At 31.7% G+C, this 15,269-nt stretch overlaps 1 protein-coding gene and 1 pseudogene across 2 annotated transcripts; one reads left to right on the plus strand and one right to left on the minus strand.

Moving 5' to 3' along the window:
- Window positions 1-425: 425 nt before the first annotated feature.
- LOC107458301 (probable N-acetyltransferase HLS1-like) lies at window positions 426-2,401 on the plus strand. Of its 2 annotated transcripts, none has more exons than XM_016076505.3 (2): window positions 426-789; window positions 1,211-2,401. In XM_016076505.3, the coding sequence occupies exons 1-2, from the start codon at window positions 625-627 to the stop codon at window positions 2,213-2,215; spliced, it is 1,170 nt and encodes a 389-aa protein (XP_015931991.1). In that variant the 5' UTR covers window positions 426-624; the 3' UTR covers window positions 2,216-2,401. The 2 variants fall into 2 exon arrangements, with proteins under 2 accessions (XP_015931991.1, XP_020983309.1); XM_021127650.2 differs by having other exon boundaries at window positions 666-789; window positions 1,195-2,401.
- Window positions 2,402-6,174: 3,773 nt separating this feature from the next.
- On the minus strand, window positions 6,175-13,226 carry LOC107458285 (uncharacterized; annotated as a pseudogene).
- Between the last annotated feature and the right edge of the window lie 2,043 nt (window positions 13,227-15,269).

Genomic DNA, 15,269 nt, shown 5'->3' on the forward strand with positions numbered 1-15,269 from the left:
AACTTTAATAAACACTAAAAATTAGTCGCACTATATTTTTATACTTTTTTCCGTATATTTGATTATAAATATAACTTTTTATTATATTATTTATGAAATTTAATTTTATTTGATTATATTTATAAATTTAATTATAAATGTGAATACATGATATTTTTATGTTTTAATATACATTCTTGCAAAATTAATAAGTAGATAATTTGTTTTGTCCGATATAATATGCCGTTGCAAAAAAATGTACATATTATATACTAAAATAAGTCTCATATTAAAATATAAACATTAAAAATTGAAGTCATTCCTCTCCGATTGCATCAATTATTCCAACTTTTTATTTTTTGCTATTTCAAGCCCCCTTGCATGTATATATATAAATATTTGTTCATTATGATGATGTATTATGCAAAGCATTCCTCATGTGGTAGTTGTACTACTACAGTACTACTTCTTAATTGCACTCTTTCACTCATCATGCCACATGTTGATTATTTGCTCTCCCTTCTTTAGCTTTGAGCTTCCTCTTTTCACTTATCCACTTGTTTTTCTTCATCATTCACCATAATAACACAACATATATATACCTCCTTCAAATAATAAGGGACACCCTTTTTCTTTTTCTTGAATATGGAATTCAAGGAATTCATAATCAGAAGCTATGAGGGTCAATCTGATAGAGCCCAGGTTGAAGATCTTGAAAGAAGGTGCAAGGTAGGTCCATCAGAAACCATGCTAGACTCCATGGGTGACCCCATCAGTAGGATCCGGAACAGCCCCATGTACATCATGCTGGTATATATACTATACACTATACATTATATTATTCTCTCCGTTTCGAGATAACTGTTAACATGTAACTGTATTGATTAGTATACTGTATATACAAAAATTCTATGTGCCCACTAAAATCAAAGTATTTGTATATAAATATATGCATAATTTATCTTAATTTTAATGTGTGTTTTGTATTTTAATATGTATTTTACACTGAAGCATGACGACTACTCTTAATAATTGATTTTAGTGTACAAAGAACACAATTGATGTATATAATTATATGTCATTAATAACTTCCTAATTAATCGTATTGAACCCTTTTCCCACTCTCTTTTCTCTTTGATTCAATGAAAAAAAGCAAATTTTTCCTTCATTAATTTGTCTTTTTGATCATCATGTGTTGTACTATTACACTCACAGGCCAATTTGGTGATAGGTGGCAGAGATGGATCATGAATTGGTTGGTTTCATTCAAGGCTCTATAAAAGTGGTAACACTAAAGTGTCATCCACCAAAGGGTATTGCAAAGGTTGGTTATGTCTTAGGCCTAAGGGTAGCCCCACAAACTAGGAGAAAAGGCATTGGTTCAAGCCTAATCCAAAGGCTAGAAGAATGGTTCAATTCCAATGATGTGGACTATGCATATGTGGCCACAGAGAAAGAAAACCATGCCTCAATAAGCCTCTTCATGAACAAATTTGGTTACACCAAGTTTAGGACCCCAGCTATACTTGTGAACCCTGTCAACAATCACCACTCATTTAGAATCTCTTCCAACATTGACATTGCTAAAGTCAACATTGACAAAGCTGAGTCTCTTTATAGAAGATTCATGGGGACCACTGAATTTTTCCCTAGTGACATTGAAAATGTGCTTAGGAATAAGCTTAGTTTGGGAACATGGGTAGCTACTTTCAAATGGGAAAATGCAAGTTTTGGGCTTAATGGGCCTAATATTGGACAAGTCCCCAAAACTTGGGCCATGCTTAGTGTATGGAAAAGTGGGGATATTTTCAAGTTAAGCATTGGAAGAGCTCCAAATTCTTGCTTGTTTTTTACAAAGAGTTGGAGCTTAGTGGACAAAATTTTCCCATGCTTTGGGCTATCAACTATACCTGATTTTTTCAGCCCATTTGGGTTTTATTTCATGTATGGGGTTTACCATGAAGGCCCATGTTCAGGGAAGCTTGTTAGGGCCTTGTGCAAATTTGTTCACAACATGGTCTCAAAGTCCAAGGATGAGAATTGCAACAAGATCATTGTGGCTGAAGTTGGTGGAAGAGATGAAGAGCTCAACAATCATATCCCACATTGGAAATTGTTCTCTTGCCCTGATTTTTGGTGCATTAAGGCCTTGCAATCTGAAGGGAAGAACACATTCCATGAATTAGTAACTGACACCCAACCAAGATCCCTCTTTGTAGACCCAAGAGAGGTTTAAAAGTACCATATTAATTACTTTTAGTTAAATGGTCATTTCATTTTTTCTGGTATATGAAATACTTAATATGCTAGAAATAATGAAATAGACAATCAATTAAAAATGAAGAGTATATAAGCTCCAAAGGAGGCTAAAAAAGAAAAAGAAAAGTACATAAAGAAATAAAATGGAGAGAGCTTGAGAAATCATTGAGGTTTTCTAACCACAATCAATTATTAACGTTACTTTCTTAATAACTATTGTTTTCTTCTTTTTTTTTCCCTTAATAATTGTTAATTTTATTTCTTCGGTTTATTTACTTTATATTTCACAATAATTAAACGTATAGTCGTGTTTTTAGCTCTTATTTCTCCTTTTTTTTTTAATATTGTTATAAGAGTAACTTCTACGTTTATTATCTTTACTAAAAGAAAAATTTGAAATTCATGCTGACTAATTCATATATGAACATATAAAAAATGTTAATAAAACAATATTGATTGGTTTAATATAAGGGAATTCCACGGTAGCCGTAACCATAGTAATTTTAATGATTATGAAAATTTGGTAACAATTAAAAAATATAACTAAAATTAAGGTTTTTTTATTATTTAAAAAAATAGACCTTAATACAAAAGTATACATGAATCCATGAACACAATTAAAAGGCTGGTAATCCCGGTGTTAACTTGTGATTATTTTAACCAAATTGGGTTCGTCTAGTGATTAGCTCACTAGTTCGCTTAAATAAGTGTCAGGGGTTCAAATCCTACCTTATACATGCAATAATCCATTGGCCAGTGGCAAACCCTTAAATAGAGTTCAGTACCACGACAGATTAGTCCTTAACCTGTCGGATTAGGGAATACCATGGGAAACCAAAAAACTTGTGGTTATTTTATTTTAATTTAGAGCCATAGCGATTTTTTTATTTTTACGATCAAAGTCTTCTATATTTTGTTAACAGAGGTGAACAATAATCTTTTGGTGTAATTTTTTATGAGCGAAAATTAAAGTTCACATATACCGATAAGTGTACCGGATTATTAAATAATACTACGGTGAGTGGATATTGTTTTCACAAGGATTAAAGGATTAGACAAGTAATTATCGGATTAAAAACCTAATTAAATTAAAATAACTTGAATTGATCAGGAATCTTGGAATCTTGAATGCTTAAATGCTTGCGGACAGAGACTTAAATGTTGATTTGAGAAGACAGTAACGGTGAAAGTCAAACACTTTAGAGATGGTTATGCTTTTAGAAAAATCAAACCTTGTTTACTTATCTTAAAGTTTGTAAAGATCTTTCACGACAAATCTTTAGTAATTGATTTTCAATTTCTTGGTTTTTCAGTTTTTCAAGCATTAATTAGTCGTCAATTAATTAATCAAGAGATTAAGCACACAAACTGATTTAGATTCAAATAAGATTTAAAAGTAGTCCTTAAGTCAAATTATATGTCACTTATTCAAGTTAGCACTGTCCAGTTAAATCTTAAAAGAAAAGACAATTTTTAAAAGTTGTTCTAATCCAAATTATATGTCACTTATTCAAAATTAGAGTGATTGAAAATCATGTAAATGTTGCACAATAATTAAACAACTATTCCTAGCCGAATTCAAAGAATCATGTGAAAGAGTTTTTAAACTTTAATTCAAATATCAAATTTTTCAATTATAATAAAAGAATTCAAGAGTGATTAACATACTTTTCGATCCACTAATCCGAATGAAAAATGAATAACTCAATAATGAACTAGATCAATGCAAGACTTTAAAATAAAGTAAACTTAGATTAATAACTCATAAAAAACATAAACAGAACTCATAACCCTTTGACATAGGATTAATTACCCATGAAAAAGTGAAAAAAAATAATGAAAAGAGATTACGGAGGAGCTGAATAATCTTTTTTGTGAACTAAATTCACTTATTTATAGCCTAAATTCTATAATTTAAATTCAAACTATCCTAATCTTGTCTTTCGAAGAGAAAGATAAGGTAACTACTTACTGACTTTAATTTCAAATTCAAAAAAATAATAATTCAAATAAAAATCTAACAACTGAATCTCTTAGGTTTCTAAAAAGAATTAATAACTAATCTTCTAAAGTCTTCAATATTTTAGATGTGATTAAGACTCTAATGATATAGATAATTAAGCTTAAGTCTTAATTTGCTGAATCATAAAAGTTGAGAGTTGTAATTATAGTTAATACGGACTTGTATTAGTGAAAGATTGAGTAAAAAGCCCAAAATTCTACCTTTTAGAAGAGGCCTATCCCGGGCGTGCATTAGGGGACAAGGGGTCCGTCAGGCATAGAGAGAGGCTGCCAAGCGCAGAGAAGGGGCCGCCGGCCATAGGTTCCTCCCGCCGAGCAGGGTCCCTTCCACTGGGCATGCTGTTGTGTTGCTTTTGGTTTTGTTTCTTTTCCTTTAGGGCACATTTTTAATTCCTTAGACTACGTTTTTACTGTCTTTGTATTTTCTTTGTGAAAAAGCTTCAATTCTTGATTTTTTTTTAATCAAAAGCTCCTGAAAACACCATCTCAATTCTAAATATTTGATTATTTATTAAATTCTATTAAAAAAAGAGAATTTGATTGAAACCTAAAAAATAATAAAAAACAGAATAAAAAATCGCTTAAGATGACATATCATCGATTCTCGTAAAACTCTAAAATCTAAATAAAACATAAGATAATTATATATCATAAACTTTATGCAACACCTCAATCTTATTTTTTCCGGTTACTTTAACAATTTGGGTCATTTTATATATTGTTTATGGAACTTTGATAACTTCTAATACATTAGAGTTGCGACTAAAATATAACGATTATCATACTGAGATACTAAATGATAGATTAAATTTAGATGAATAATATAAAAATTACATACGAAAAATAATCTTATGCATGCATATTTTTAGTTTGTGCAAAATTTTATTGAGATCAAATAATATAAAAATTGCAAAACAAACATTGAAATGATATGATATAAACCATCCCATTAATTTTATTGAAACTAAAATATCTTAACCTCTGACATACCACATAAAATAAAATAAAAAATAATTTTTCACTATACTAAAACATCACATATATTAGGAAGAAGATAGAAAGAGAAGAATAAATAAAGAAAAAAAAGTAGAAGAAACAAGAAACTAAGTAAATGGTAATTATTAATTCAGAAGTTAGAAAATACTATAAAAAAAATATTTAGTACCATCACATTTATTAAATAAATTTGTCAATAATTAATTTACTGTCAGATTTATTGTTGTATTGGAGTTGACGGTATAAATGGCGCCAAAAACTGTTTACTGGTAAATTTTTCGTTCGAGGACGCTAATTACCTATGAATGTTCCGTCGGTATTTTTAATGGATTTATTGAGATTGAGTTGATGATTACCATCGGATTAATACGAGGTAACTTTAGCGCCATTTCACGAGTTTAGGCACCAAGTTACCGTCAGATTAATCCAACGGTAGTATTTTTTGGCATAGTTAAGCCACAATTAGTAATCAAATTAAAAGTCTTGTTAACAAAATTGCCAACAGAAATCTAAAATTAGCAGAAGTCAACAAATTATTTTATTAAAAATAAAAGGTCTGAATACAATAAAATGTCACTGAAGTAGAGTACAATGAAATAGACAAACAAAAAAATAAAACACCTAACCCTTACAGATCCCAGTAATCGTTGTCATTGTTGTCGTTGTGGTCCCTCTGTTGAGGCGACAGAATAGGTGCTGACATCGGTGCCCCACCAGCAGCGCCGCTGCCTCCAGCGTGCATTTGCTTGTTGTATTCATCCATCTGCTCTCACAACCAATCGAGTTGCTGCATCTTCTCTGTCAGGTCTGAGATGATGGTAACGGTTCCTCCCACGCGTGCAAGAAGGTCGTTGTACCTCTACTTAGACTATTCCGCTTGCTGGTGATGCTTGTGTGTTAGCTTCTGCACCTCCTCCCTCAAGTCGACAACTTTCTAGGGATTGGCAGGGCTGGTGGCTGAGGTAGAAGCAGGAAAGCCGCCAACACGGAGGAGCAGAGGCCACTGGCGAAGATTAACCCCAACCTGAAGCGGCGATTCTTGTGGGGTTCAGAGGCGGTCTCACCCGAAACCCCATCAGAATTACCCACTGAAGCCTTGGAGCCGACTTCATCATTCTCACTAGGCAGCTGAGATTGCGGGGTCGCAGCCTCCAACCTCTGTGTGTAATCCTCCTGTGTCACACACGTGATTAGGATAATAATTAAATAATTGACTTTAAACCAAATAAATTTGAAACTTAGGATTAATTTAAACTCACATAATGGGCCGCAAACTGCTCTCAGCAAATCTCTCATTGTTGACCTTCAAAGTATGGGTATACTTGTAGGTCTCCACCAATATCGTCTCATGATCCAACGACTTAGACTACAAATTAATATATCAACCAATAAAATAAATGAACAAATTAAACAACTAATTCAAGAAACTACAAAAACATTAAACAATGACAAAATTCTTATGAGTCTGCTCTTTGTCTTCATGAAGGTCGTCGATCCACCCGTATACTTTGACGACCTGGGCGAAGCCCTGTTAGCGACATTCGTCAGATAGTGATGCTTGAATCCCTCATCATTCATAAAATAGGTCTCCAATTCCTTCTTGATGCATGGACGGATCCACGACATTAGGTGGTCGCGCCTTTGACGAACGTCACTCATCATTTGCTGAAGTCGTTTGGCTGCCCGGTGGTCATAGATCTTCCTGATCATGAAATTAAGTTCCACATCCCATATGAATTTCAAATGCACAAAATGATTCACCAACATTAGTTAGTTGGAATAAAATATAGTTCAAATACAATTAATTAATTCAACATTATTAGGTCCTTACCGCCCACTTCTAAAATCATCACTCTCTGATCTTAGCCGAAATCTGCGTGTAGTTCGGTCATGGGTGATCGTACATTGACTTAATGACCTCGAAGATCTCATGTGTACATGCATTGAGGTTTGGTGCAAACCTATTAGAAAAAAAAACCTAACATTAACAAATACATAGAAACACATAAACTTGATATTAACAAACTTAAGATTAAAAAATTGTACTCACGCATGCATGCTATCGGGCCAAATTCTCAGCCAAATGACGGGAGGCAATGGAGGGGCATCCTACTGGGGGGGACACTAGCGGAATCACCCACCGCGTGCTCTGTTGTTGGATCTGCAGGAGGATGTAGCAGAAGTAGGCACGTAGTTCGAATTTGAGACCATGATGAACTGCTGGTCTACTAGACCCGCCTGTGATGTCATAGGGGTTTACAGGATAGTCAAGGGTAGAGGATGATGACTGGACAGTCCTTGGGGATTCGGTGGAAGCCCACCCTCTACCATGGCCACATGACCCACTCGACCTACTCCTGCTACCTGTTGTAATGTTTGCACAACGAATTATTACTAACACTAATCAAAACACAATTAAATTCACAAACTCTAAACATATTAATACACTCAATACAGTAACATATTAATAACATAACAAATACCAATAAATAATAACATAAGAAAAAACTCAAAAAATAATAAATAATTAGAACCAATATGAGAAAAGGTATGAATAACAAATAATTATTTTAATTATAAGTTAGAAAGTCAAAGTTAAGTACGAATAATTTAGTATTCAAGATTATATTACAATTTTACAATCATACAAAGAAACTCAAGAAAGAAAATTGTACATGGACATAACCCAAAAGACTTAAAATAAGAATTTTAAGGAGAAACCAACTCATATCACAATTAACACAAATATCTATCAACCCTAAACATAATTCTAAGACTTTTGAAAACATAATTTTAATTTTTCAATTTCACTCAAAATTTTATAAAAATTTTGATAGAGTCTCCTCTAAAATTCGGATTTCTCCATTCTTCAAGGGTTTCATCAAAACCAAATATCTATCCAAACCAACATATAAGGGTTAAAATCCTAATTCACCCACCAAACAAACCAATTATTCAAACCATTGGAATTTACGTTAAAAATTAAATAATATTTTTCATAGCTCATGATTTTCCAATCTAACAAAAATAAGTAAAAACAAAACATAAATAATAGTCAAACAAGTAAGAATAAATGCTAAATTATTATATCATAACTAAGACACAAATCCTAAATTAACTTAACCATAAATTAACATGACTAAAAATTAACATGATCCTAAATCATAAATTATAATTAAGTACTGTATGTTATGATATTCTAATATAACAATTAGCACACACAAACATACAAACCAAGCACGATTCCTAAGTCAGCATTTTTGGACATCCTGATTTCTAAAAAAATGTATAACACTCTATCTAATTTAGAATCATTCAACAGTCACAACCCTCACTAATCAAATTTCTAACACTAATAGAATAACAAACTAATAGGTAACACATTAACAATTAAAGAAATTCTATTTCCAATTTTGAAATAGATGTCATAGAGATGGAGTGAGGATTTACCTAAATTTGGAGCGGCGGTGAAGAGGTGGGTATAGAGAAATGGAGAAGCGGCGAGAGAGCGGGGTCGGAGCGACGGCGATGTCTCGAGTGGTGGTGGTGCTGGAATGGCGGCGAAGGGGGCTGGGCTGGGTAGAGAGAGAAACAGAAAAGAGGGTTTGAGAGAGAGACGGTTTGAGAGAGATGGGCTGTTCAAAATGAAGGGGGAGAGAGTTCGTGCTCTCAATTTTAGAGCTGATTATCGTCAGATAAATTTGACGGTAACCTACTGCGTGTCGCCAAAACCCAACGTTTAACTAAAATGTGTTACCGTCGGAACAATCTGACAGTAAATCCAACAAAAGTTCGCACCTATTCCATATTTTATCCCTCCAAATACCCATGAATTTATTGTCGGATAAGTGAATCCTTCGGTAACAATTTGACGTAACAAATTTCACAACAAAACCCTGCATAAATCCGTAGGTAAAATCGACAGTAACTTGAGATGCTAAATCCAACGATAAATTTGACGGTACTCAGCGTTTTTCTTGTAGTAAAACTTTTTCACACTTGCAAATTGATATAGGTGATGGAAGTGAATCAAGTGACCTTGATTATTGTATTGATCAAAGTGACGATTAAGATGATAGTGAGGTTGAGAATGAAGATTTTGATGTTTGGTAAAATTTGGTATTTGGATATTACATAGTTTATTTTTATTGGATTTAAAGTTAATTAATTTAATAATTTTTGAAATTTTAAATGTGAATAATATAAAAATAATAATATAGAGTAGTTAATGATAATATGAAAAGTATAAATTAAAATAAACATATATCACTTATCTACAAACAATGATAATATGAAAATATTTTAATTAAAATAAATATACATCATCTATCTACAAATAACAAAATCCATAAAATAGTCATCATAATAGTATTTTATCTTCTTCTATCTAACTCAAAGTAAAAAAATAAATAAATATAAAAACATGATTGATTACAAAAGATGAGTTATATTCAAAAGTGATTTATATTTACTTTTATTTAAAGACCTTTTTTTAAGTGGTAAGCCAAAGTACGGATTTGTATTTAAAAAATCTTTCATGTGCCTATAAAAAGTGCAAAAAAAAATAATTATGTCTTTTATTTTTTGGAAATTATAGATTAAACTATAACTTAAAACATTAAAATAAACCTAAGGTAATTTCTGAATTTGTACTGAGTAAAAATTTTTCGCAATTCCTCATACATCTCCTTATCATAAATTCTTGAGTTTTAAAGAACAACAAAATTTAGAAATCAATAAATATATCATATGCCAATACAAAGTTCATTATATTTAAATCTATTTTTATCCGATATTACCTCTATTTTGTGGTCTCTTAATCTAATGATAGATACCTGCAATGTTGTTCTTTACTAATATGAGTTGGTTTCGCTCTTGTGAATTTGATGTTGGAAAAAGAAAAAATTTTAATTTATTATCACTGGTATAAAATTATTTTTTACAATTTTATTCAATATAAAAAATATAATCTTTGTTGCAATCTCAGAGCAACTTTTTAACATTTTAGACATCAACTTTTTTCCTTATATAATAGAAGAAGAAAAAGAAGATAGAAAGGGATAGATAATAGGCATATCTATAATATTCTGATTACGATGATTGCATTACTTTATATGTTTTTAGAGTAGTATTTCCTTTTTTATCATCTTTCAGAATTGAGTCTTGTCTGTTTTAACCGTACCTCCTCAACTAATAGAATAAATTTGAAGGGGATGAACCTATTAGATAATATATGATTATGGTTACTAACATAGAAATAGAAGTATGTATATTTAATGCAACTTTCACAGTAATTAATTAAAAAATTACTTTATTGTCTATTGGTTTAATTCATGAAATTGATTGATCATCTTTTCATGCACTCTAGAGACTTTGGAATCTTTCTTTCTGTAATTGATATTTGTTCATATATTTCTAGTATATCTTAGTTAATGATAATTAATACGTACCTGTTGTGTAAAACAAATGTTCAAATTTGTTGTCCTTATCTCCTAGCATATATTAATGAGCTCCTTTGAAATCAATTTGTCTATTAAAAAATATAAGTCATTAGTCGTCAATAAATTGAAGTTTGTACACAAAAATATCTATATCATTGAAAAAAATTTAAAGATTAAAATTATATGAAAACTGAATTGTACCAAGAAGTAACTACACACACATTTACTAAGAACATAAATTATCTGTGGTGCAGGTAACAATATTTCTTTGAAAATCACATTTTTTGGTCAATTCTTCACTTGTTTCATCTATTTTTTCTTCTTTGACTAAAATTTTTGTAGTTGTCTGAGAAACACTTTGAGACAGAGTAACATATAATTGGTCATGGATAAACATATGTTTAATGAGATAGATCCCTACTTTAGAAATGGTCTATCCTTGTGATTTGTTTATTGTTATTGCAAAACTCAACCTTAGAGGAAATTACTTCCTGATAAGTATAAAAGGTGGTCCTGAATTCTCTGTTGTTGTGTTTTATCCGAGGAAAAAAAGCTCTTTTTCCACAGTGATGGCTAGTTAAAATTTCTACATCCAACATGTTATAAAAAGTTTCACGATATAGTAACCTTGTACCATTGCATAAGCCAGCCTTAGGGTCTATGTTTCTCAATAACATCAAAGGTGCACCTTTTTTTACCTTCAACACATGAGGTGGCAAACCGCCTATAGAAATTGTGTTAAAGGTATTCTTGTTGATATAAATTATTAGCTTCTCCTTCTACCTCATCAAATGATACTAAATTTTGTTCTTCTCCTCGAAACTGGTTGATAATTATATCATTAAGCTGTTGCACATCATAATTTTTTGGCGTCAATATTGCCCTTTCTACTATGTAAGAAGCATCCCACCCATAAATTGTAAGTTTGAAAATATTTCTTCTATTAACTTGTGTAATGATGTTTCACCTTTCCACGAAATTGTCATATTTGCTTGTATCCGTACAAAGTCTTCATGTATGGTAGGCTCAATTCCATCACCAATGCGCATAAGATATTCAGCAAAAACATGATCATTAGAAGATCGCATATTTTTTCGTAAATGGAAAATTTGAGTGGAAGCCCATAAATGAGACTTAACTATAGAAGCCGAAATCAGTTGTGACTTATTACCTTTTACCACAATAGGCAGTGCTTGACAGAAATCTCCTCCCATCACCATCACTTTTCCTCCAAATGGCATATCATTTGCTAATATGTCTCTCAAAGTGCGGTCTAATGATTGCATCGATTTTTTATTTGCCATTGGTGATTTATCTCAAATTATTCTCATTGTTTGTCTAATCAGCTTTGAAAAACCTGATTATTTGCTTATGTTGCAAATGGATGATGGTTCTGCATTAATTGGGATCTTAAACCTAGAATGAGTTGTTCGACCCCCAGGCAATAATGTTGCAGCTATTCCTGATGATACAGTTACTAAGACAATATGATCTTTATTTCTCAATTATGCAATTATAGCTCTGTAAAGAAATGTTTTGCCTATTCCTCCCAGTCCATCAACAAAGAACACTCCACTTTCTCTTCGATCAATTGTATTCATAATGTACTTGAAAGCTTTAGATTGGTCATTATTCAATCTTTCTATGGAACATAGGTCTTCCCGGAGTACTTCGACGGACAGTTCTTCTTGGATAACTCTGGGTATTGAGTTATCATTATCATTTTCAGGAGTTAGAGCTGGCAAATTATATTGTGTAATCTATTTTTTATGCTGAAGGAATATACCATTTATATCCCCGAGTAGCCCATTTGTTAACACTAAGGCTGTTGTAGTGCTGGTTGACGAATAATCATCCACCATATATGAAAAAAATTCATCCCATAAACTTCTTATATCTGTAGGTTCACAAAATATTAAATGGTTGCAAACAACCTTCGTAAAGCACGTGGCAATCGTAAAACAGAAGCCTCAACCAAACACGCACGGATGCTACTGTCACTCTCTAACAATTCTCGGTATTAAGCAGATTACTTAAAGAACGAATATTGGACCCCATTCACTGTTAGTAAGTCATCCCAACTGGTTGGTGCTCTGGCATTAGATAACAGAATACGCAAATAGAATTTTCTCCATCTAAAGGTGATACAGTATAAATTCAACAAATGGATCTCCTCTGTGTCTTATGTCGATGCCATTCCTTTTTCTTGTTGTGCCAAGTATAATACTCGGAAATTTTCCTGTACAGAAAATGCTTAGATTGTTGGTTTTCCTCACGATTTAGGGCAAAGAATTCAGTAAGCATTGTTCTAGAGAAATAATCATCATTAAGTATTTCAGGGATGGTTTGGTGATTATAGAAGCTTACTTGATGTTGATTTGGCAAATGAATTTGTAACCTTTCCACATATAGATACATTCGGTAAAGGTTAAATTTAAATATTCTCCAATATGCCTCTAGAGTGGCAATCCATCTTGCATCAACAAACTGTTGGACCTCGTCAATATGATAACCTTTGTGAACTTCCATTGCAATTCGGTCTGGACCCTTGTAGCAATACTTGTAGAGATATTTTATACTATTGATGCTACTACATATCTCAACATTAACATGGCAATCAAACTTTAGTAGTAGTCAAGGGTTGTATGGAACTACCTATCTATTGTCAACATTTATATTTTAGTTAATCGGTATTAGAGTGTCAAATTATCACTTATATTGCGGATATGAGTCGTCATCTCTTCATGTCTCTGCTGTGAACTCTTTTGGATAGTTACGTTTACATTGGCCATTTTTCATGTAGGGTGAAGATTGATCAAGTATTCCACAAGTACCATGAATCATATGTTTTAGCACTGCATCATGTAGGTGTGGTTTTATTTCTTTAGATGGTATCTCTGCACGTACCAAACTATCATAATACTCCGGGTCAATTAACTTATCATTGTTTTCTAATATTAACAACATATGTACATGTGGTAATCCTCTTTTTTGAAACTTAGTGACATGGATATAACTCTTTACCTTTTCCAAGATACCCTTAGTAATTACATCCTCTTTCAGTTGTTCAAATTTGGCTCGAAAAATTTTAGTTGTTAGATCTGGATGATCTTGTGAAGTTTGAACTGGGTTGAGTTCTAAAGTTATTTCAGTACAAGATGGATTGTATGTTATTGTGAGAAAAATATTTGGCTTGCCCTTTTTAAGAACAATAGACATTCCCTCTTTATATCGTTGGGTCATGTCTCGATGGCTACCAATGAATTTGATAGTAATATTGTTCATTTTCTTCCAACATTTTCTAAAGACAAATATAGAGAGAAATATTGTTAGTTTCAATAATTATTTTGGATAATTCTTAATTATTTACGAAGTAGCCATTAGATCCAACAATATTTACCTGTATTGGTTTCTCCTGTGTGCAACACATCTTATAAGTCTTGGTATAATTCAGCCTGTAATTATTTTTTTTCTAGTTCGAACCCATCTTAATTGTCTGGTTTCAATTTTCACATAGTTGTCTACAACATATTGTTGTAGAAGTCGCCTGCTTGCAATACAGTGGAATGATGATCGGGACGAATCTACAAATGTTTAAGATTTTGGAAAAAAAAATGTTAGATACATTGTACAATTTTTTGGCAGGATTTTCAGGAGTCTATACTGCGTAGGTAATGAGGATTTGTATTTGGAGCATATAGCTATAATATGTTCGACGTGATACTTTGCCCCCACTTTGACTTTGAGTATTGATATTCCATCCATGAGTTCCAAATGGAAAAATAAGAGGACATTGTAGTAAATCGTAATAGCCAACGAATTCCTGAATCCTTTGTAGGCTACCAGCATGAGTTTGCACCTTAATATCTCGTCAACGAATCATTGTTTCAACATCATCACCAACAATTATAGTTGCTACTTGCGACGCAGTTGGAAGACTATATTGTGGCTAATTAGTAGGTTGCTCTCTAATGACCAAACTACACTCATGTACATCTGACCGTTGTACAAACTGGCGAAACACATGGAAAAAGGATTATACCGGTGTAGCAATTTTTGTAACTAGAGTGGTTCGATAATCGATTTTTAGAACCTTGTTAATAAGGTTACGTTTGATTTTAAAAACAAAACAAGACAGAATATTTAAAACAAGACACAATAAAAGATTGATCTAAGTGAGAAGGAGAAGGACTTTTTTTCGTCCATTAAATTTATGATAAAAAAATTTTTATATTATTAAATTAAAGATAAAACAATAAGAATAATATAAGTATCAAAACTAAGAATAAATAAATAAACAAATTCAACATTAATAAATATTGATAATATGTTTTTAAAACTAACCAAGTAATTAATTATTAACAAGTTGAAACTTAATTATCTAAATATAAGTGAAATTATTAGGGTTTTTCTCAAAAATTAGTTAAGATAAGAAAGAATGTTATCTATTTTTTAATTAATATTCTTTAAATTGACAATATATTAAAATTAATTTAAAAATATATAAAATACAATATTTAATTATTTTAAAACAAAAAGAGAAAATTATTTCAATTATAAAAAAAATTAATT

The sequence above is a fragment of the Arachis duranensis genome, chromosome 7, assembly GCF_000817695.3.
Source record: "Arachis duranensis cultivar V14167 chromosome 7, aradu.V14167.gnm2.J7QH, whole genome shotgun sequence".
NCBI classification, from domain to species: domain Eukaryota; kingdom Viridiplantae; phylum Streptophyta; class Magnoliopsida; order Fabales; family Fabaceae; genus Arachis; species Arachis duranensis.